The following is a 23,055-nucleotide window of genomic DNA, read 5'->3' on the forward strand; positions in this document are numbered from 1 at the left end:
TGTTTGCAGTTCTGGTGTCCTCAACATAAAAAGGACATGGAACTGTTGGAACAAGTCCAGAGGAGGGCCACGAGGATGATCAGGGGACTGGAGCACTTCCCATATGAAGATAGGCTGAGAAAGTTGGGGCTGTTCAGCCTGGAGAAGGGAAGGCTGTGTGGAGACCTCATAGCAGCCTTCCAGTATCTGAAGGATGCTGGAGAGGGATTCTTCATTAGAGACTGGTAATGATAGGGCAAGGGGTGATGGGTTCAAACTTAACCAGGAAATTTAGGTTAGATATAAGGAAGAAGGGTGGTGAGGCACTGGAACGGGTTGCCCAAGGAAGTTGTGAATGCTCCATCCCTGGCAGCGTTCAAGGCCAGGTTGGACAAAGCCTTGGATGACATGGTTTAGTGTGAGGTGTCCTTGCCCACAGCAGGGGGGTTGGAATTAGATGATCTTAAGGTCCTTTCCAACCCTAACTATTCTATGATTCTATGTTGGAGAAAGTTGAGATGGACCCTATTAGGTTGTTGCTCATGGAGGACTCCAGGTAGTGTGATAGATTGAAGAAGCAATGGAATATTCAAGCCTACACCTAGGAGAGAAGAGGATCATGAAAATCAGTCAGCAAACAGCTGTTTCAGAACCACCCTCATTCCTGACAAACCCCCTAGTTTGTTTTGCTAAAATGCAAGTTGCAGCCATGTCTTGGTTTCATTTTTAAACGCACAAGCCTTGAACAGTTGTTTCCTAGTGCTTAGACCTGTAGGCGGGTGGGCTCCCATGCTTCCTGTAAGAAGTACTCCAGAGTTACATGTGAAGACAGGAGGAAATAAAAAATGAAGACACTTGGAGATGGGAGATTGCAGTGTTGTCGGTGGGTTTTTAATTCACTGTTTTCAAGATATGATTGCTTTTTTTCTATATGATGAGTATTTGCCTGGTTCTGCCTTCTTTTGGAGGATTTGTCTTTGAAGCCTGGCAGGATAAGTTCATGAAGGCTGGCTGTATAAAATAAAAACACTTTGGATGTTGTTGGTATTATTTTGTATAACATGCTGGAATATTATGACTTTGCCTTCTATAACAGTTTGCATAACCTTTCATGGGTTCATCCATGTTAATAAATGCTGACAAGACTTCAGTGCAGCTGTTACAGTCTGCGTATAGACTGAGCTCATTTGATAGTATATGCATGAGTGAGTTAATACAGATCTCTGGATTGTATTTTCTAATACATTGTATTTGCTAATGTATGGAGCTTCTAGCCTCTTCTTTTGTTCTGCTCCATGTCTTTCCTTATGTTCTTCCTTTAGTTTACTTGTTGACAATGTACTACAGTTAAAGACAGTGTGAACAGATCTTGGTAATGAAGGTTTCCCAGAGTGAGTGACATTAAGGCAGGAAAATGTCAAAGCGCAATTTAGAAAAGTGATCCACCTAAGGATGGAAATTGAAAGCAAAGTTCTTAGTCCCACCTCCCCAGAAAGAACTGAGTACTGTCACTAGGGTAGGAATGGTCTGAGGAGTACCTGCTGCGGATTCTGCTCCAGAAACAAAAAGTTGTTGTGCTGGTCGTCAGATATTGGTCTTGCTGAGATACAGTGTGGGGTCAGCAGGTATTACTGCAGATACTGAGAGCAATAGAAATAGAGGAAGATGTAACCAGGGTAATGAAAATCATCCTGGCCTTTTTTCTAGTGCAGAAGACTACCTGGGATTCTGGCCCCATGTCCAAGAGGGCTTTTTATCCTAGGCAAAGGGCTTTCCCATGGGCATAGTGATTCTGCAAAACAAGACAGCCGTTCTTCAACAACAGCATGGGAGCCAGCTTCTTGAGCTCCAGGTGCAGGAACAGCCCGAGATCTGATAGGCTTATGGAAGTAGTGTGGGAGGAAGGTGATCCTCTGGACCCTGGGCACTCCTTGCAATTCTGCTGCCCCCGTCTCGTGTCACAAAACCATTCCTTGTCTTTAGGCTGTGGGGTGGACACAGGAGACCAACCAATGTGGAAAATGAAAGCACCCAGAGCCTTTTCTTTCCCTTTGCTGGCTGACCAAGTCTGAGAGTTAGGCCCAGTTCTTCTCATTGTGTTTCTGTATTGTCTTAGGACACTTGATAATGATGTACTATGTGTAATGAGGAAATGTTTGATAACCAGTAATATGAGTAATGTGACTCCCTTGCTTGATAGCCTATAACTCCTCGAAGGGACCCAAGCACAAGAGGAAGCATCTTGAGAGCAAAAGATTTCATAAGCTCACTTTAACTAGTCTTCATAGTGGATACCATGAAGCAATATAAAGTACCTCTGCAGAATAAACAATGCGAATGCAAAAGTGATATCCTCCCTTGGTTAACATATTTCTACATGTTTTTGTTTTTGAGGTGTTTCAATGCAGCAGCTAGCTGAGTCTTTGCATTCATGGTGGATACTATCTGCCTTGCCCTATGGGGAGAAACTGGGCACAGTTACTTTGATTTGTTTGAAGTTTTGGTTGAAGCGCATGGTGTGGTTAGGAATAAGCTTGTCCCCCATAGGTCCATCACTATAGGCTTGTACTCTGTAGTTGCTTCAGGGAAGACCTCTGAGTTTGGAATGAGGATGGCAACTGAGGTGTAGAAAAATGCGTCCTAGAAAAAGGGGAGTCTTCAGCAGTGTATTGAATGTAAAATGCTGAAATAAAGCAGGCATTCTTAGATGAGCATGATGCAACGTGCAGCTGCAAAAGTGGGACAGGTCCTCTGTGTACCCCTTTCTTTGGGATATTGCTCATTACTTATGACTTGGCCTTAAAGATAAGATGACCATCATTCCAAGCCTCCAGATTTGAAAGGAGTCCTCCACTGGCTGTGCTTATTTCTACATTTTGTCTTACACCAGGCATGATGTGAAAAGGATATATTCTTAAAATGCTGCCTTCAGCCTGGTGAAATGTTTGTTGCTGTGAACTCTTTGAACCCCCTTCTGGGGAAGCAAGTTTCTCCAGGAAATAATTCAGAATGAGAAAGTGGAGCTTCTTTCCCCCCCTCACTTGACTACAGTGAAGAAGAATGAGCCTTGTAAGTCAACCCAGTGTGACCACACTGAGTCACATTAAACTTGAGAAGTGTGTCTTGAAGGTGCAGGACACAGTGAGACAGCTCTTTAGTAGCTGTCAGAGGCAGATATTTGAGTTGAGCCTTCAAGGCAATGCATATGACTCTTGCTCTTACAGAAATGTTGCAATATAGCGCTGTTTAGGGAAGGCAGCAGTTACCTGAGTGTCTTTGACAACAGGCTATGCATGCCATTATTATCTAGTCATGCTTAGATGTGTGTTACACTTCCCACTGTGATATTGAGGAAGAAGTGAGGTCCTTTTGCAGGGGATCTTTGTTTGGAGAAAAAGTGACGTTCTGTTGCTGTCATCTTCAGGATCCAGAAAGACTAGCTTTGGAAGGGCCTTACATGGCCCATCCCCTATGTGGGGTGGGATCAGTAAGGTTTAGATCACACTTGAGGTGCTTGTCTTGAAGTCTTTCATTAGCAAAGAATCTCCATGCAATCTATTCTAATGATTTAAATTCTTCACTGTTAGCATATTTTTGGGGAATGTTCTGAGACTTCCAACATCACAATGTGACCAGAAAGTTATATTTTAGTTGTTTTTTTTATTTGTTTGTTTTTTTCCCTAGTTAGGTTGGGTTTTAGAATATGGCTAAGCTTGCAAGTTCTTACATATTTTAATTAGAGGGACATCAGTAAAAATCAATCTCAGTGTGTCTTGAGCTAAGCACTCAGACTGGTTATCTCTCTGTACATCTCTTTCCCATTTGCCAGCTGGAGGTGCCAGGGATAAATCTGGTCACTCTGTGACATGCTGAACAAACTCTCCTCTTTACAGCTGGGTGGATGGGACATTGGATATGTCTTTTCCAGGTCATTCAGAAAGTCCCTAACAAGATGCTGCATTGAACCCTGATTTCCCAACTCAGCCCGGTGACAGAAGCAACATCCTGTCTTTGCAGGACCTATTGAACCTTGTTAGCAAGTAAGAAGCAAACAAGCCTGCCTCTGTCTGCACCAAGAGTGGCATTGCCCTTTCGCATCTTCCAGTGATCTGAGGGTCTTGCTGATTGCTCAGCCATGGGAATAACTTTCTCAATTTAAAATGAAGTGTTAATATGTTTGGAGTTTTTTCCTCTCCACCCCCATCCTTCTATGTCCAATTGTTTCAAAGAAAGACTTAATTGTGCCAGGCTTGCACAAGGAAAAAGCCAGCCTGTACCCAAAGCCAGCCTAGAGGCAGGCATGGAGGGCAGGAGGACGTGCCCTGCTCCCAGGGAGGGTGGAAAGGGAGCAGGACTCCCACTGCTGCTCTTGCTTTTCTTCCTGATTCTGAGTGCATGACCCAAATTATTTCATGAGCACAAATCTACTTCACTGAGCAAATCACATTTAATTTGGTCAGAGAAGTAACAGGGCTTAAAAAAGCTTATGGAACTCCCTTTGTTTGTACCTTAAGTTACGTGGCTTTATGCTTTCTGTCTGACTTGGACACTATTTTCTTCTCCCCCTCTTCCAAGTACAATGTCTTTCATGGAAGAACAGGCAGCCGCCTGAGATTAAAGGTTTATTTGTTCTGTTGCTAACTGACCCATTGGCACATGCCAATTTGTTGCAGTTCAAAATTAGTCGCAGCACTTACTGGCTCTGTGCCCAGTTGGTAGTTGGAGATTATGCACTGGAGTTGGCAGATACAGCAAAAGTCAGAGGTGTCATTTATGAGGGGTGGAGATGTCAGGGGATAGAATGATTTAGAAGCGTTGGGCCTGTATCGGTAAAGATGTAACTGCAACCCCTTCTCTGATACAGTGGAGAGTGTGAACCTGTAGGGCTGCAGGCTCTTTGGCTGTGGGCTTAATGCCTGCTTCTTCACTGGAGCTAGACCACCCTAAATTCAGATATTTCAGATGCAGACTTTGTTCTGTTTGGGATCCTCAAACTACATTTATTTTTGCCTTCCTACTCATCACTTGCATTCTCTAAACTGGTCTTTGGCGTGGGTGACCCATATGCCATGAAAAGCAGTGTTTTATTAGGTTATTGTTTCGCATAATGGTTCACATAATGGGTCACACTTGGGGTGTGCTGAGAGAGAATATTTGGGTTTTTCAGGGCTTCTGTTGTGGCACTGACATTTTCAAAGAGCACAAAGGAAAGTGCTGCATAAGAACTGTGGATGCATTAAGCAGCTGATGTATATTTCTCTGTTAGAAAGTATAAAAGTGAATCTGTTACAGTTGCTTTTTAAAGCAAAGCAGAGCTGCATTCTACTTAGTCTGATAATGCTTCTTGGTACTAGCTGCTGCTGCATAGCTAGCAAGTGTCCTTCATGGTGACTGCTGCTCTGCACCAGAGTGTTTGGTGGTCACAAGGCTGATATCCAGATCTCGGTTTCCTTCATTCCTACTGTTTAAAGCAGAGCACCAGAGATCCTGTGTTAAGCAGTGGAGGGGTTTGCCCTTCAGGAATGCTTCGTCCTGTACACCTGGAAAAAAGAGCCAGATAAAATTCTTCCAGATGCAGGCAAACTGCAGCCAGATAAGATGCTCCCTTTTGAGTCCTATGAAGCTGTGGTATTTAAGTAATGCTCAGTCATCCTGTGAATATTATGGTCTTGTCTTTGAGAAAAAAAATGCAGCTTCGATTTCGCTAAGCAAACTTTCCATACTACTAGGAAAAGTTGCTGGTATTACAGGCTATTGCATGTCTTTACTTCTCTGACGGTTGCTAGCAGAATGCCAGATCTTCATACAGAAGATTTCCAGATTTCTTTGTCACTTCTGTTATCTCAGTTCTCCAAGTACGGTAGTTAAAAGCTTACTGCAAATAGTTCTGCCTGCCACACCAGATTACAGATACATCAGTGATATGAGAAAGAATGTGATAATTTACTACATCTTGCCTCCTAGGATCTTTAAAGTGCCTTTAAAACTTCAGTCTCTTTATTCCTTCTTGCTTTTATTCAAATGCAGGGAAAACTGAGGCTCCATGGGTGGAATTTGGCTCTGCTTGGAGATGCTGCAGTAGCTGATCAGTTGCCTGTGGCTCTAGTTTATGAGAAATAAGGAGCACCTGCAGATCCAGTGGACTGTTGGAAGTGATCTGGTTTATGAGCAACACTGGAAAATGGTGTCCAGTGACTGAGGCCAAAAACATTGGTTGGGGTGATAACCCCATCCTGTCATAATGAATCTGTAGTGAACCAAGACTGGAACCCACAGCAGTGCATCCCACAGGATGTTTTGTGGGAGTCATGCAAAGTATTCTCTCCTTCATCCTAGCTTGCACCATCTTGAAATGGTTGCTGTCCTTATGCAGGGCCAGGACTTCTCAGGTCAAGGGCAGACCAAGGAGCATAGCCATGGTTGCTTCTTAATCTTTTAAATGCCAGATCCATGTCTGGTGCCTGGTGTGGTTTGCATCCAGACAGCAGCTGACAGGTCACACCATCTTTGATCCGCCCTGGATTTGGGAGCTGTGGCTGGTTCCTGACTCCTACCCTGGTAAATCTGCTCCATTAATAGCTATCAAAGAGCCTGAAGTTTCCATCTGAACTTGATCTGGCTTTGCAGTGAGTTGGAGGATTAAAGGCTGTCACAGGGGAGGGAGGGAGCAGCCTTGACTCACCCGGAATAGCCTGACCTATGACGGCACGTACCAGCCTGGGGAGGGGAGTTGTCCTGTGAGCTCACCGGTTATTAGCAGTGAGCACAGACATGTCCATAGTCAGCAGCACACCCAGGGCCAGCTGCTCCAACCCTGGCTGGGTTAGGGGGGTCCAGAGGGATTTGGTAGTACAGTTTGCCTGATGGGTCTTTGATGGGAGAGCTGAGGGCAGGCTTGAGGGCCAGTCTTGTGGAGCCATTGTTTTATGCTACTCAAATGACTTGGGGTTTGACCCCTGGGCTGTTTGCATGGGGCAGATCTGGTTTTGAGGGAGAACGGTATGAGATGACCTCTGCCCTGCTGCAGCCTAGGGCTGTTGTCTCTCCGCTGTGTTGTAGTGCCTCGGCATAGTGGAACAAGATCTTCCCAGCTGGCTGGGTGACCCCAGACTCAGTGTGTGTGCCCCTCCAAGGCGCAGTGGAACTGCAGATATCTTGGACATGTGGAAAGCAGGCATGTGGCTGCCACAATGAATAGCTTGTGGGTGCTGTTCAGTGTTTTATACCAGGAAGCACTGGGGCTGTTCTGAACCTTTGACCTCAGCGACATACTTCGGATTACTCACCGTTAAATGGTCTCCTTCCCTCCCCTCCAGGCCTGAAAGCATCAGTCTCTTGGCTAGACAGACATGCATTGCCCCATAGAAAGCTCCTTTATATCCCTAATAATTCTGTTGATTTGCACACTGGGAACATATCTCTGCTTTGGAATTTGCAGCTTGCATACTTTATTGTTATCAGTGATGGCTCTTTGGACATCTAGGAAGTCACCCAGCAGGTGGGAAACCCATGCTCAATAGATCTGGTAGCTTACGGGAATACAGCTGAATACAGGGCCTTTTAGCAGTGTCCTTTCTGGAAGAGGTTCACCATCGGACGAGAAAGATGAGGCCATACTGAATGCTTCTCTCCCGCTGGCATGCGATGTGCAGCCTCAACAGCACTGTTGCTGTGGCATGCATTCCCCTTCACTGGAGCAGAGGAGCAAAGGAGGTACCAGTGGCTGGTGTACAGGACTCTGCCTGTCCAAACAGTGTTGCTTCTTCTGCTCTCCAACAAGCTCTTACGTGCCAAGGGTTTGAGAGGAAGAAGGGAATATTTATGCTGTCTATGCCCTGCTGCATAGACAACCAAGTTAGGTGCCTGTAGCTGCAGTATTTGTTGCTGTCACTTGAGCTGTAGGAATTTGTGCTTCTAACTGGAGGTTTTTGGTACAGCCCTTGCTGGCAGAGTGCAGTCTGCATCTGCATGTGTCCTTTTCCCTCCTTTTACTAACATTTTGAATACCTTAGTGATTCCTGGAGGTGAAGAGAGACTGTTGACCAGAAGGAGAATGAAAAACAGTGGTTTCCTCCTAGACATTAAATCCCAGCCTAAATAAGGGGACTTGTGAGTTGGGTGCTGAATGACTGTACTGATTTATAGTGCCTAGCACTAGAGTCAGTTATGGTGGTCATGGGTGAGCTGGGGATATCTGTGCTTAATAGTGGAGAAGAGAACCGAGGTTAGCCAAACAGACATAATACAAATGTTCTCCACCTTGGCAGTGTAAAAAGGTGAAAGTGGACCAGTGGATGTATTGGCAGTTGGACTAAATAATTGGCTTAGTTCCAATATATGTAATAGTTCCAATTATTTTTTTTTCTTTGGTGTAGTCAGGTTTTATTTTTGAATAACAAAGATGTTGTAATTGAGCTTAACCAGCTGTAGTTTACATCCTTGTCTTCCTGCTGCTGGAGTTGCCTGGGACTTGACAAATAACTGCAGCCCCCCTCCACAGCTGCAGTTTGGCCAGCCTTCTGGTGATGGGACACATTTAATTTTGCTTCCCAGAAAATGAGATGCTTCTTTGTTCAAAGCCTGGGAGCAATCCACTTAACTGCATGAAGAGGTCATTAGGAGAGGAGGATGATAAGGGAAGTAGTCTGATAAGGACTTCATTGCAGTCTTTGGGGAGCTGTGCTGTGCAGGGAGGTGGTGAGAGAAACAGGACTGGTTGCTGACACTCTCAAACATGACACTTGGACTCTGTCACGTAGATTCATGGTGTAAGGTCCTTCGTTGCTCTCAACAGCCAGCTCCTGTCAAGCATGTGCACAGTGAGAAAAGGTGAAAAGAAGGTTGGGCTTGTACTGCTCCAGCCACCTTCTTTATCTAAGGAGGTCTCTGTCTGGCTTTCTGGTTTTGAGGACAGTCCAGCTGTTCTGGGAGCAAAAAACCCCACCCTATCTGGACCAGAAACTAGTGTTAAATCAGGATAAGTGTAACCACACAACAAAGGGCATAGTGATATGGTTTGTTTCTTGCTGGTCCAGGAGATGAACAACTTGGGTTGCTATTGCCTTGCCTGCAAAAAGCATTAGACTAGTGAAGGACAAACATCGGTCATACTCTTTTGTGCAGCAAAGAAGAAGAGATCTGAGTTCATCCTTATTCTCCTGTAAGTCATTTTCCCAGCTATGACTGTGTGGAGAAATATTTCAGAAATTCTGAGTGTGGAATAAGGGATACTTTATAACTTCTTCAAGTCTGGTGAGCAAAAGCTTGCCAAGGTGTTTTTTTTAATCTCGGCTTTGCTAGATCTATGTTTGAAGTCTCCTTTCTCCTCTCTTCTGCAGGTCCTTCAGAAGCTTGGGAAAGCAGATGAAACAAAAGATGAGCAGTTTGAACAGTGCGTGCAGAACTTCAATAAACAGCTGGTAAGATAATTAGCTATATGTAATTACACCCTGGGCTTCAGTATTATCTTCCAGTCATCTGCTGCAATATGCAATTAAAGCCCATTAAATTAAATGATGCCTTAGGCCTGTTGAAGTGACCCACAACTCATAGTTGTTCACTTATGAGAAGTTATGCTGTGTCTTCCAGTGTCCCTGTCATGGAGTCAGTGATACTGTATGCTGTAAAATAATGCTTGCTCTAGACTCAAGTTTAGGAAAAGAAATAGCTCACCCAGAGCACTTCCTTCAGTTAGCAGATGCTTTGTAATGTAATTTTTCCTGCTGGGCTGAAAGTGAGATATAAGAGCAACACCGTGTCTCTGAAGGATGGATAGGATGGGAAAGAGATTAAAAATAAAAATTAAAATGGAACAAGGCAGTTTTGGTTTCCTACCTGCAGTGGAGGGCAAAAGAGGCAAAGTAAGCAAATGGTGAAAAGGGACACCCTTCCATGGCTAAGATCTAAATCTGACTTCCCCACCATCCTTGCACAATCACTGTCAGGCCTGAGTCATTATTCTTTGGCATGTCTGCTTCGACCCTGTATTTAGCATACAAAAATACTTTAACAGTGTAGCAATTTCCCCCCACCCTCCTATTGAACCAGCAGTAGGTTTGTATCTTGAACTGTGTGTGTTTTGTTGGTTTTTAGTTGTTTATTTTTAATCTGGAGCTTTCAGCCCCCCAGAGAGGGGGGAACATCAGTTACCTCAAGGGATTTGCACCTTCGTGCTTTGTGTTAGGGGAAGTGTTGCTTCTGTTTTATGGCAGGAAATGTGTGCCACACCAAAGCCCTGTTAGTGCTGAAGAAATCTTTTGGCTCCTTTTTGCCCCTTTGCATATTTAGGACTTCTTTCTGAGCTGTTAGCAGCAGCTGTATCATGTCAGTTAAGACTCAGCAGATGTGGTTATGTGTCACAAAACCAGCTGAGAAGGGATTTGCCACAGCTGAATATAATGAAAATCTTTCAGTCTGACTTATGTCTAACCAGAGCTGACTGCAGATTCCTGGAGACTAGTGCTCATTCTCTTGGCAGCAGTAATAGCTGTTCCTCCAGAAGTTCACGCAACATCTCTATAGCACGTCCACCAGTGATACTGTCTTGTACACAGAGGAATACAGTTTGGCTTGTTTCTGATGACATGACATTACTAGGTGTGACTTTTCTGTATAATTTTTAAGTGTTGACAATAGGGAAATGACCTTTTTAAGGGAGAAACACTGAAAAGCTAAAAATCCAAACTTCTTGATCTGGCTGTCTGGGATAGCTTTTCAGTTTCCAAAGCTGTGAATTCTAGTGGTGCACCAACAAGCCTGCAAAAGAAGCTTTACCTCTTTACCCCTTGCAGCTTAATTTCTTCTCTCATCTTGCAGGGGCAGGCCATGAACTATATTCTCCATATAATTTATCAAAGGAGCTGGAGGCTGCTCTGCATTTGCTGCTTGGGGTCTGTTGGTTTTGCTCTCACCCTCAGTTTCCCTGTTCCTAAAATTAATGTGAACAATACCTGTTCTACAGGGCAAATCATAAATGTGAGATAGCTGGATCATTAGGATATCCAGGACTGAGGATTTGTTATGATGACAAGCAGACTGGGGGGGGGGGGAATCAGCTATATGCCAATATATACACACTTGTTTTTGGTTTTGTGTGTGTGTAGTATAGCTATGTATGAAATTTCTATGGCCTTTCCTTGTAAAGTCTGCTCCTGTGGGAAATGGAAGCCTGGAGGAAAGCTAATCTGTTGCTGCAGCCTTCAGACAGAGCAGCTCTCCTGTGGAACTGTCTAGGGTGAGACCAGGCAGTGGCCTTGTTCAGTCCTGATTAGAGGCTTCTCTGACTAATGGCTATATTGGGACCACTTCAATACATATTTCCATGTGTGGGCTGTCAATGAATGGAGAGTAGGTCTAAAAATCACTTACTTGTTTTCAAACAAGACACTGTGTGGTTCTCCTCCATGGTGGTTGAGTTGACGTAAGGGAAAGCATTGTGCTTCCCACCTCTATCCATTCAGGTTCATGTAAGAGCCCCACTCTGATGGCTCTGAATGGTAGGAGGTTTTTAGCTCAGACAGGTGAATTTCTTGTGTGGCAAATGAGCTGGACATAACCATGCTTCTGCAGGGCTATAGGGCTCACCCGTGTCTCTTGAAGTCTTGACAAACAACACAACTGGGCCCCATATTACTCCCTCATGACAGATTCTCTTTCACAATTAACCTCCCAAAAAGTTCATGTGGAGGCTTCTCCCCTCCTTCCCTTTCCCAGTGTCACTTGTGTTCAGGCATCTGCACAAAAACTGTTCCTGGAAGTTGTCCTTACAGACCTGGGAGCACAGCTGCAACGCAGCCCCTTGCATGAGGTGTGTTAGGCTTGGGCTTCTCTTCCCCTGCATTTGAAGTATTCACTGGAGAGACAGGGAGTGGGAGAGTGGTGGCAGCCCTTACACCTGGCACTGTGTTGAGTTTCAGCCTGACAGAGCAGCTGGGTTCTGATACCATTCATGAGCTGTCACACTTATGTGTGGAAGTTCTGGCTTGGTTTACAGTGTTTCACATGAGATGCATGAGACGCAAGCTGCTGCTGGCATGGGCTGGACCCATCTCTGCCTCTCCCCCACAGTGTTCAGCACAGCCTCAGCCTACAGGGCAGGTAGTGTGAACTTTATCTTTGCTCTTGCAATGTAGGTTTGGCCATGGACAGTTACAGTCAGTAGCTCAGAGAGTGACTTTCTTTATAGACAAGAACCCTTACCCCAGCAGTTTCGTTGCAGCCCTATATAGCAAAACAAGTTTAATAGTTTGCCTGGTACTCCAGGATGGGAACTTCTCACCAGTTGTTCACACTTTGTGTCTTGATAACTCTGACATTGTGCTGACTGGAGGCTTACCTGTTTCTGCCCCTCTCAGGTGTAAAACAGCCCTCCTGATAATAAAAATCCTTCTACAAAGGACTACAAAACCAGGGAGGTTGTGTAAAGAAGGGGTTGCAGTCTAATATTAGGATGAAAGCATTTCTTTTGAAGACTGGGAGGAAAATGATACCTGGTTGTATTATAGGCTCACAGGGTTGAATTACACTGTGTTTGCAAGCATAGCAATATCTGCTCAAACAAGATGACACTCGTGTGTTTAATTAACTTATTGTGGTCATTTTTACATCAAGACACAGTATGATTGTTCCTGTGTGAAAGTTTTAAGTCAGTTTATTAGTGCAGGAATGAGAACTTAATCTGGGATTTGGAATCAGCACTGATCTTCCTTTTTTTGTCCTATTTTTACTTTCTTTTTGTGGAGTTTTGTTACTTTGATACAAACACACACACACACTCAATTTCTTCTTTATGTTCTTGCAGTTTAAAAGTTTCTGTGCTATTAGATCTTTACACTCAACCATACCTCTGTAACTTCCTTCTGCACACTCAAACTCTACAAGAACTAGGAAGTGGATTAATTATGCAGATTCCGATTCAACTTTCTTTTCTACTTTTTACCTTTGAGTTTAGGAAGCATCACTTAAATGTGTAATCAAGGGTGTTGAAAGCTGTCCTACTATACAGTATTTGAGTGAATCTAACTGCACTGTGAGAGGTGGTTATGCAGAATTGTGGCTGTACTTGAGACCTTGTTAGAGTCTGCTCAAAGAAAGCAGGTGCTGCATGCACAGAGAGAAAGCAGTTGCTGTTTTCTGTTGTTTTCTGACATTTCTTGTCAGTTCCAGTCTGTGATTTCTACCATGGATCAATTCTAGGCACACAGCACTGCTTTCCTCGAAGATTTTCTTACTTCCTGCATTAGGCACAAGCAAACTCCCTTACCTGCTTGACTGAACTGCTGCTTGTAAGCTTAGCCTCCCTGATGGTGCCGTGTGTACGCTTTGATTACTCTAGTGTTTCTTCCCTGGTGGTTTCTGACTGCACTGTTAGGAGAGTCTCATCTGCCCAGGTTTCCACATTCACCTTAAGCCAGCAAAAAGCTCTGCATTTGTTTGCTCTGTGTTTTAAGAACTCCTAGTTTTTTTACAGCAGATGTGGCCATTATTCCTTTCCTCTTGTACTCTTTTTGGATCAGTTGCCAATGCGCCTCCAGACTAGAAGTTTGGTTTCCTTTTACAAAAGTGGCCAGCCCTTTCCCATCCCTTGTTTCCTTTGTTGAGGGCAATAGGAAAAGAACAAATGTGAACTCATCCAGAGCTTTCGAGGCAAGAAAAACAAATTGGACCATAGCACTGGAAGCAGATGGATTTTTCCACAAAGCTATGGTAGCACTGCCACTTCAACAGCTGGTCAGATTTAGCCTCTGCTTAGAGAGCACAGCTGCACTGACAGCACAAGGGACAACAACATGAGCTCTGTTGAGGCAAGAGGTGCCTGGGTGTTGGGGAGAGCTGATAGGAAGCATCTGCTTTTGAAGCTAGTAACTCTGAGGCAGCTGTCAGAGGCATCCTGTGAGCTCTGTGTCTCTGGAGTTGTCTTCAGCTGTCAAAATTCATTATACTGCCCCCTTCCCAATGGGACACAAACTGGAAAAGAGGAGGAGGAATGACAGCAGGCTGTGAGGAAGGTGTGAGGTGTAGTTGTCATTTTCCTGCATTCTTGTTTCTACAGCTAATTTGGGGGATAGTGAGGATCTAGTAAGATGCCACAGGGTTAGAGAAACCTTTTTATAAGAGGTCTTTATCTCTCAAATTTTTTTTTTCTGTACTTCTTGCGTACTCCAGAGGTTGTTTGCAGAGGTGTCCTCAATGTTTGCTCCTTACGTTGCTTAGACATGCTCTGTGGTAGTGTTGGTCAACTTCTGAAGCCTTGCTTTTCTCTTCCTTTCATTTCTGTTTGTATGATGTCACTGTCTGGATTTGGGAGTATTTCCCTGCCTCCTTTGCACCACTGTCAATGACATATGGCAAGGTAGAGGGGAGGTGAGCCTGAGAATGCTTATCCTAGTGCAGGAGAGGAACCATATGGGGAGGGCATATACATGTGCATGCCTGAACTAACTTTGCTGTGTAAAATCTCCACGACTCTTACTATCTGGGTTCTTGTACTGTATTTGGCTGTGTCGTCTGACAGTGGCAAAACTCAGCCCAGCTTCTAGTTTAATCCTTTGTTTACTAGTGAGTGAGATCTGCTGCTGACAGGCTACCTCCACAGTGAAACTAAAGAAAAGGATTATTAGCTCTGTATTTGCAAGCCTTGCTGTACAGGACAGTTTAGATGTGATGTTTGGGCAGATCACAGGTCCCTTGAACCCACTTTGCACTGGGATTTTGGATTGCAGTCTGGCAGGAAACAGTGTTGAGCTAAACTGCTTCCAAACCAGTACAAAATAAATCAATTGAATCTTCTATATCCTGCAAACTCCCTTCAGTTACATTTGTTGCATAGACACACTGGCCCTTTGCTTATAAAACTAAGTGTTGCCCTTAGGACTGTCTGAAGTTGCTTATATGAAATCAAAACACTGAAGGTGGCTCTGCTGGGAATTGCAAATCACAGCTTTATTGTTGGTCAAACAGGCCTGCAGATCACTCACTATAGGCTTACCAAGTCAGAGGGCTGTGTGGGTCTCCCTGTTAACATTTATGTTCATGTGGTCTTAGGGCTCATATGTAGCCCATCTGCTATTAATTTATTAATGCTTGACTCCTTCTTACACTGAGAGAATAACTGATGGTCTTCTCCTTATATTCACAGTCTGAAGGCACGAGGCTGCAGAAGGACCTCCGAACTTACTTGGCTTCTGTGAAAGGTAAGGTCTGTGCAGCAGAGGATTGTTTCTGCTCTAGTTCTTATCTATGCGGTGAGGTTTCTGCAGATGTCCCCTTCCTGCTGTTTCCTCAGGTGTAAGTTGTAGGAAAGGTCAGCCTTGTCAAGGTGGGTGATCTTTTGGAATCCTTCAGGGCCTCCTGGGATTGAATGGGTGGAATGGGGTTGTGCTCTGATGCTGAACATGTGGTGCTGTCTTACCAGATAGACTATGATAGGTGGGGATGAACACAAAGGATTTGATGTGACTGCATCCTTGGTTCCTTTCTCTCTGTGGTTACCTTCCACCTCTGTGTTATCAAGGGTCAGACACTCTGTAAAGAAGAGCTTAGCATTTGTTATAATGCTTTTGTGTCCCAGTTCCTCAGGGTGATAGTTAAACACACTATGGAACACATTATTTCCTTCTTTCTGAAGCAGTTCCTTCTTCTTCTCTAGCTATGCATGAGGCCTCCAAGAAGCTGACAGAGTGTCTGCAGGAAGTTTATGAACCAGATTGGCCTGGGAGAGATGACACGAATAAAATAGCAGAGGTAAGACTGTGTCCAGGATGTAGAATTACCAGGCTTGGTCTGTCAGTGGAGATGAGTTTTGGAGGATTTGTCTGTGCGCCACATTTTTTCAGGCATTTGACTTTGAAAAGAACTGGAAAGATAAGCTCAGCATTGGGAAGAAAGGAAAGCTGAAGGTATGTGGCCTATATTTTTGTCTGTGTAGGACACTGTTCCCAGATGCTTGAATGCTATTCAAAGCTGTATGCTTACACCCATTAGTAATTTGTTCCCCCTAGAGTGGATGAACAGGGATACAGGATGCCAAGAGAGAGTCAGTAGGGTCAACTGGATGTATTGTTTATGCTCTGTGCAGGAGAAAGGGAAAGCTAAATCTATGGCCAAAGCATGGTCAGAACCGCCATTGTGTAGCTGCAACAATCTCCCTCTTACAGCAGTACCACCAGCTGCCATATTTTAGTTGCCACCTTGTTTGGCTGAGCCCCATGTCACCCCACCCTGGTGTTCTCATCCCCTGGTGAGGTGATGCCTGTCCAACTTGCCCAGGTATTTTCTGTGGCGCTTAGGGGACAGGCTGTCATGTGACAGCTTGGATCCCCTTTGGCGTGTGTGTGGTGGGTGCATTTGGAGGCAGGCACCCCCTGCTCTTGCTCAGCTGTTCTGCTGTGGCAGTTCAGCTCTGTGGCTCCATCTGCCATGAGGCTGCAGGACTGGGTTCATCTGCAGCTGTCTATGGCATTGGAGCAGTGGGAAAGGAACAGAGAGGAGAGCAGGAGAAAGATTCTGTCCTTCCCCTGCTTTACCCTGCAGAAAAATATCACCTGAAATAACATCTGCATTTTGCCCAGGAAATACTGACTTCAAAGCAGATAAGTCAAACAAAACCTGAATGTTTCCAGGTCAATTCTTGCATTAACATGGAAACTTTCCATTAGGAAGTGCTGTTACAATAAATAATGGAGTTGTAATTCAGCTGGCTTGGCTTCACATTCTCTGTTGGCCTTGTTTCTTCTGGAGCCACTGTGTTGCCTCATGAGAGTGTCCCTTCAGAGAATTTGAGTCAGAGATGTCAAAGGGAGCATGAGTCCTGAGAATGAACTGCAGCTGCTCTGAGGGTCTGCATCCCTCACCCCCCCTCCATCCCACACACACGCTGGTTGTTTTTCTCTCTTTCAGGTAAAGACAGGCAGGAGAAAAGTGTTATTATGCCAAAAAAAACCCTCACGCCAAAAAAAACCCTCACACCAAAAAAATAAAACAAAACCCCAGCCAACAACCCACCCTACCAAAAGATCCCAACCAACCAACAACAAAATCCCATATAAGATGGGGATTTTTCCTAAATGGTTTAGCCACAAACCTTTGTTCCAGTGAAAAAACGGAAGAGGGGGGAGATTTCCAGCTAATACAAGGTGTTGATGGGAAGTTACTGTGCCTGAGATAAAATGAAGGCTAAAGCTGCACAGTTTAGGGTGCAAGCCTTGGACGTGACCTCCATTGGCCTGTTGAGGAAGTGATGTGAGGATTGAAGACTGCTAGATTAGCTCTCTGTTATTGTTCATTATCCTCCAGAAAGCTCTGTTGTATTGAAAAGCAGAAAATGGTGCCTTCCATTGTGTGGGCTTGAGCTAGCACTAGGGTGAAAAGACAGGCCTTCAGAAGGAAGGTTCATGGAGGATGCTGTGTCCTTAGGAGAGGTCACCTGAATTAGCATCATTGGGCTTTCTTCTCTGTTTCTACATTTCTGACATGACCTCTGTTTTCAACTAACTTCTCTGGTCCTTAGTTTTTTCAAGCGGCTATTTCTTAAGAGCTCTGGGGGACTGAAATTGTTGACTGTAGCACTCAAGAATTAAAATGGAAATGTTGTTTTCTTAATAACTATCTTACTAATTTTGCTTTTCAGAACAATGATCTCCTCTGGACAGATTTCCATCAGAAGCTGGTGGATCAGGCGCTCCTGACCATGGATACGTACCTTGGCCAATTTCCTGATATTAAAGTAAGTTTATCTTTAAATGTTTTGATCTAGAGAGTCACAGCAGGTGAAACCTCGTCAGAATTTATTGCATCCCCATCTTCTTTAGGTGGATGTTTGTGCTGTGCTGCTGCAAGCTCTCCTTTTAGAACAGCCAAGAACTCCATGGCACTGGGTCATGTGAATGAATATGTTATGTTCTCATTTTGGGTATAAAATGAGTGTGAAGAATCTGGGGGAAGGATGCTGAAAAGAAAATGAAAGTTCAGAACAGGAAGATTTGTAAAATTCCTTATTGTATCAGAGTGCTGGAAGGCAGCGTCAGCAATAACTCAAAAGCTCTGTCTCTCTTTTTGAGGTCTTTTTTAGTTTCCTTGTAAGCACAAAGCATGGAGTAAGCAATTAGTGGCAAGTATGCTATATAAGTAGAGGCTGGTGTGAAAGACAGATTTCTGTGTGTTCCCCGAAGTCTTGCTGTGCACGTAACTAGCTTTTTACAGGGAGGGGGGAATGCTGGATAGACATCTTTTTGACCTGGGTTTGAGTGATATCCTGTGAGCTTCCCTTCATCCACAGTTCTCTCCATTCATTTTGAGAAGGTTATCCAGGAAATGTCTTCACCATATGGAAACACTAGTAATGATATCACCATATGGGAAGTATCAGCTTGGCTACATCCCAGTGAAAACAACCCTTTCCCCACCACATGTCTCTTAAAACATTTGTCAATATTTGTTGCTTCAGGAGGCCTGTGCTGTATCAAAGCAGGGCAGGTCACAGGCTTGTAAAATGAGCCCTGAACAGCAGTGTTCCTGCCTTCTGGGACTCCTTGTTCATGCTTCATTTTTTCAGCCTCTTCTGCCCCTGGAAGTCTGAAGTGGGAAAGGGCAAGGAGGCTTGCTGTTGCTTTTCCACCCGCTCAAGACTGTAGAGCTGATCGCTCCCTCTAGTGTGATGCCATGTTCCTCAATTAGCAGTGCAGAGCCTCATTCACTTTTTAGTCTTGCTGTAAACTCAGACTTCTGCACTGCTTCAGTCTATTTCACATTTTACCAGCCTTGTCAGCTGTGCATGAGGTCGCCTCAGAGTGTCACTTTTTTTCCATGCTAAATATCTTTAGGATTTCTGCTTGGGTCCCACTGAGGCTTTATGGTGAGATTTTAAAAGGAGTGAAAGGCTGGGGCAACTCAAATTCCACCAGAACTTGAGGTGTTAGGTACTGAGCTCCTATGGATCCTTTCTGGCTTCTGAATGGGCCACTAAGGTATTATGACTAATGTTCTTAGTCTTCAGATGATGCTCTAGAAAATGGGAAGTTAAAGCAATTTTATGCACAGTTTAAGTAATGTTTTAAAGAGAACACTACTCACCTCTGCTTCACTTCCTAAAATAATTGAGAATTTGACTTTCTCTTGGTTTCTACAATAAGGTATGGGTATATTTCACGAGAGTTGCCTATTTGTTTAAAATGGACTTTCAGTGGTAGGACTTAAAAAAGGTCAGTATGTTTTTATTGCTAATTCAGCTGGATCCATCATCCTCCTTACCCCAGAGCAGTCAGAAGTACTCAAATCAAGAAGTGGCTTAGATTTTCTTCAATTGGTAGAAACTCTTTTTAAGTACTGTTGTTGAAGGTTACCACAGCTGTATAAAAGTGTAGAAACTCTTTTTAAGTACTGTTGTTGAAGGTTACCACAGCTGTATAAAAGTGTAGTTTGGCTTCGTGTATGGAATTAGAGTCCCTGAGGTTGGAAACCCCATTCTTATGTGATTTACAGAATATTTGAAGAGTTTTTCTGTTGTTGTGTTTATTTGTAGTTTATTTGTTTGCTTGTTTGTTTTTCTCCACGGAAGCAAATTTCCTGCTTTTCCTGTAATTCTGTGATACTGAAAGAGGATTTATGGAGAAAAGATGATTTTGATTTAATTCTGTGAATGCCTGTTTTTTGTTAATGGCTAAGTAATTCAAATCTGTGATGAGTTAGATAATGTGTGTATTTTTTTGTTAAATTCAAACATATTCTGAATTCTTCTTCACTTGAGTGTCTGGAAAAATTCATTTGAATTTTTTTTTGTAATTGCAATGGGATCCACAGCAGGAATGTGAAAACATAGCATTTCTTTAATAAGGAATTTCTATAAGTTAAAGGAAATAATTTTAAAATGTTGGGTGAGGAGGGGTCAACAAAGAGTATCTTTATTGAAAAATGGGAATGCAAAGAGTATTTTATCCTTTCTTTGCAAGCCAGTATCCATAATTTCTTAGAGCAGGACTCTTGCATCATCTATAATATTTTTGGTTGAGGTTGCAGAGTACACAGTAAGAATACAGGTCTCTATAGTAAGCCCAGAGAAGATAAACCATAACCCACGTTCTGAATAGCTGTGGATTGGCTATTTTCTGTCTTGCAATGAAACTGGTACCCTGTTTCTACTAGGTTTAAATATAAGGGTGGGCAGAGAAGTGCTTTCCGGTGGGTGAATGGTTGATTGTTTTGTTTGTTTAAAGGAAGCTCCAGTTAAGATGAATTTGTTGCAAAGCAGCAGACTCTGTTGTTCAGCTTTTACCATCAGATGGTGGTAGTTGGCTGCAGCTATCGTTAAGTATACATGGAAACTACCCTGCAGCCTTCCTGGACTGGGCTGTCCCATTCCTTCCATCACAGGCAGTGTGACCAGTTACTCCAGGAGGACTTGCATGCAGCGTTTCCACATCCTCTAGTAGGAATACGAGGGTGAGGCATAGAAGATTAGGAGCTGCAAAAAAGGGCAGGAGTGACCTTATTTGAGAGATGGCTGACATTCTATCAAACTCCCTGGTGGGGTGGCAGGAAAACCTGAAACTGGCTGTTTGCTGTGTCAGAGGTGGGCGAAACTCCAACTGTCTCTACCAGTCTGATCTAAGGGAAAAATTCCATCTCTTAAATCCCAGATCTGACCATGTGTTTTATCTAATGTGAGTGTAAAATGCACTAACTACCATCTCGGAGACTGTCCCTCTCTGATATCCTGTCTCAGTGCCAGGCTGGCAGCATGATGTCTGAGAGGTGTCTTCTAGGGACCTTGATTGCGGAGCAGCTCAGCTTCTTTGTGATTCCTCTCTCAGAGTGAACTGAATGCTTTGAAGTCAGTTTGGGTGTGCGTGTGGCTGAGATCTTGCAGATCTGCTGTGACTCACACAGAGCTGCACCAGCGCTTGCTTGTAAGTGCAGAGGAGCATGTGTGGGAGACGTGCGAACTGGTCCCAGCTGGTCTGGCAGAGATCAGCCCTGAGTGTGGTTTTGCAGCTTATCTGCAGGAGCCTAGGGAGAGAAACCACATCTCCCTGCCAAGTGCAGTGGAGGGAGAGAGGATTTTGCTTTTACAAGTAAATCCCAATGCTGATTCTTCATCTTGCACTGTCAATTTCCCTGGGTGCTGTGGTTAACTAAAACCCCTCCTGGCTCCTTGCCATGTCGTGTCACTCCAGTTCTCCAGCCTGTCTCTAGACTACTGATTGCTGATGCTGGACAAGGCTCTTCGAGCTGGGGTGTGCTAGGGTCAGGCTGGGAAGATCTGTCCTCCAACTCAGATAGTCAGGGGTGTTTGTAGGAAGTGTGGGAAGCAACGGTCTAAGGGGAATGGGTAGATCTTAAAACAGGGCAGCACAGTGGGCCTGAGCCTCACCAAGATGAAACTGCTGGGGAAGAGAGCCAGAGGCACCTCAGATGAAGGCTAATGAAGGATCTGGCCACAGGCCTAACTCCTGTGGACTTGTCAGAACTCCATTCCTGAACACGAGCCTGGTACACAGTCGGCTCCTACCTTGTGCTTGTTAAGGTTTCATTGCGTCTTGCCTATTAGTGACACAGTGCTACAGATTTCCCCTTGCACTTCTCTTGCTTAATAGCTAAGTTACAATGAACCACTGCTCATGGCTGCAGTCACTTAGGTCTGGACCTCCTGTTGCAGGATCCAAAATGCTGTCCTGGGTGTATCCTAAGCACATGGATGAGTGCCTTTGCTATGCTGGCAGAAGAAACGCCTTCTTTTGTTGAACTTAATCTTTTGAACGCCCATGTGAACCAGGGCTGTGAGTTGGTTAATTAGAGTCTGTCTGCAGTCCTTAGGAGGCCCTGAAAATGATGAAGCAGGTGCCCACAGGATGCAGGCACATGGGGAGGCTTAGGAAGCAGTGGAGCTACAGTCCTGAAAACATTACTTCCACCCAGAAGTGAGGCCTGCTGTTGGCTGGATCCTATTGCTTTCAGTGGCTGGCTCTGCTCTCCTCCTGAGGATCTCCCTCTAGGATGGTAGCTGCCACAATGGCCCCCAGGGCCACCTCTCTGTGCAGCTTGTGTGGAGTATCCAGCAAGTATCTTTTACATGGGCAAGAGCATGGGGTGCTCTGGAAGTTGGATAAAGGGAAAGGGTGTTTTCCTGAGAAGCTTTGTGTTTTTGGCTGCTGGAGAAGATTGTCACGATTCTTTTCTCTATCCTTTTTAGTCTCGTATAGCGAAGCGAGGGCGGAAGCTTGTGGATTATGACAGTGCTAGACACCACTTTGAAGCCCTGCAAACTGCAAAGAAGAAGGATGAAACCAAAATTGCAAAGGTAAAGCAAGCAGAAGGATGTGCAGCCATCCTTTCACCTTGGGAGGTCTGAATTTGCCTACTGAGCAGGTTTTAAGTGCACCTGTACCTCTTGACTGTTTTCATAGAATCATTTAGGTTTGAAAGGACTTTGCTAGGTATTTCCTTCTCATCTGTTTAGTTCTACCAGAAGTCAGGATGGTCTCTGTTGTATTGGTTCAGACCTGCCATCATCAGTCTGCATCTCCCAGTGGCCAAGGCCTAGGCATGCTTGGTCAGATGTTGCAGAACCAGTAACCTCTGTCAGAAAAGCCCATGTGCCCCTGGGGGAAGCAAAACCTTGCGATGTCCCTGACAAATTTTCCTCTTTGTCTGCTTCTTGTGGATTTGTCTCCTCATCTAAGAGCAGTGGTGAGAGTAAGTGTTTGAGTGTTGCTTGAGGTTGATTGTGTTTGTGAAGTCCTCTGATATACTAGGACAGTGTGAGTTACAAGTTCATAGGTGGAAATGCACCCTATGCACACTTGATGGCTGTGCTCTTTTGTCAAATGGTCACAATTGTTGGATAATAAATATGTCTAAAAGCACAAAACCAAGAGTTTTCCCTTGTCAAGGTGTGATTTCTTTCCTGTCTGAACAGCATGATCCAGAGTTAACCACAGAGCGTGCCCAACATGCAAGTGAAATATTTTATTTTTTATTAAAATAAGTTCATTAAAAATAAAATCTATATTTTTATTTTAAATGTTGCTGAATAAAGGTGATAGTGTTAACTTTGTTCTACAGGAGATGCATGGTTCAAATACC

At 44.2% G+C, this 23,055-nt stretch overlaps 1 protein-coding gene across 15 annotated transcripts in view; it reads left to right on the forward strand.

The window, feature by feature from the left end:
* The window catches only part of BIN1 (bridging integrator 1), a 97,938-nt gene that overhangs the window by 37,308 nt on the left and 37,575 nt on the right, over positions 1-23,055 (forward strand). For all 15 annotated transcript variants that reach the window (XM_061461260.1, XM_061461508.1, XM_061461166.1 and 12 more), the window contains exons 2-6: positions 9,318-9,398; positions 15,116-15,170; positions 15,626-15,720; positions 17,606-17,701; positions 22,163-22,270. In XM_061461260.1, the coding sequence (XP_061317244.1) occupies positions 9,318-9,398; positions 15,116-15,170; positions 15,626-15,720; positions 17,606-17,701; positions 22,163-22,270 (435 nt within the window). The remainder of the gene's footprint in view (positions 1-9,317; positions 9,399-15,115; positions 15,171-15,625; positions 15,721-17,605; positions 17,702-22,162; positions 22,271-23,055) is intronic.

The sequence above is a fragment of the Pezoporus flaviventris genome, unplaced genomic scaffold (genome assembly GCF_033815535.1).
Source record: "Pezoporus flaviventris isolate CSIRO_AGI_PZ_B2104156 unplaced genomic scaffold, CSIRO_AGI_Pfla_v1 ptg000001l, whole genome shotgun sequence".
NCBI classification, from domain to species: Eukaryota; Metazoa; Chordata; class Aves; order Psittaciformes; family Psittacidae; genus Pezoporus; species Pezoporus flaviventris.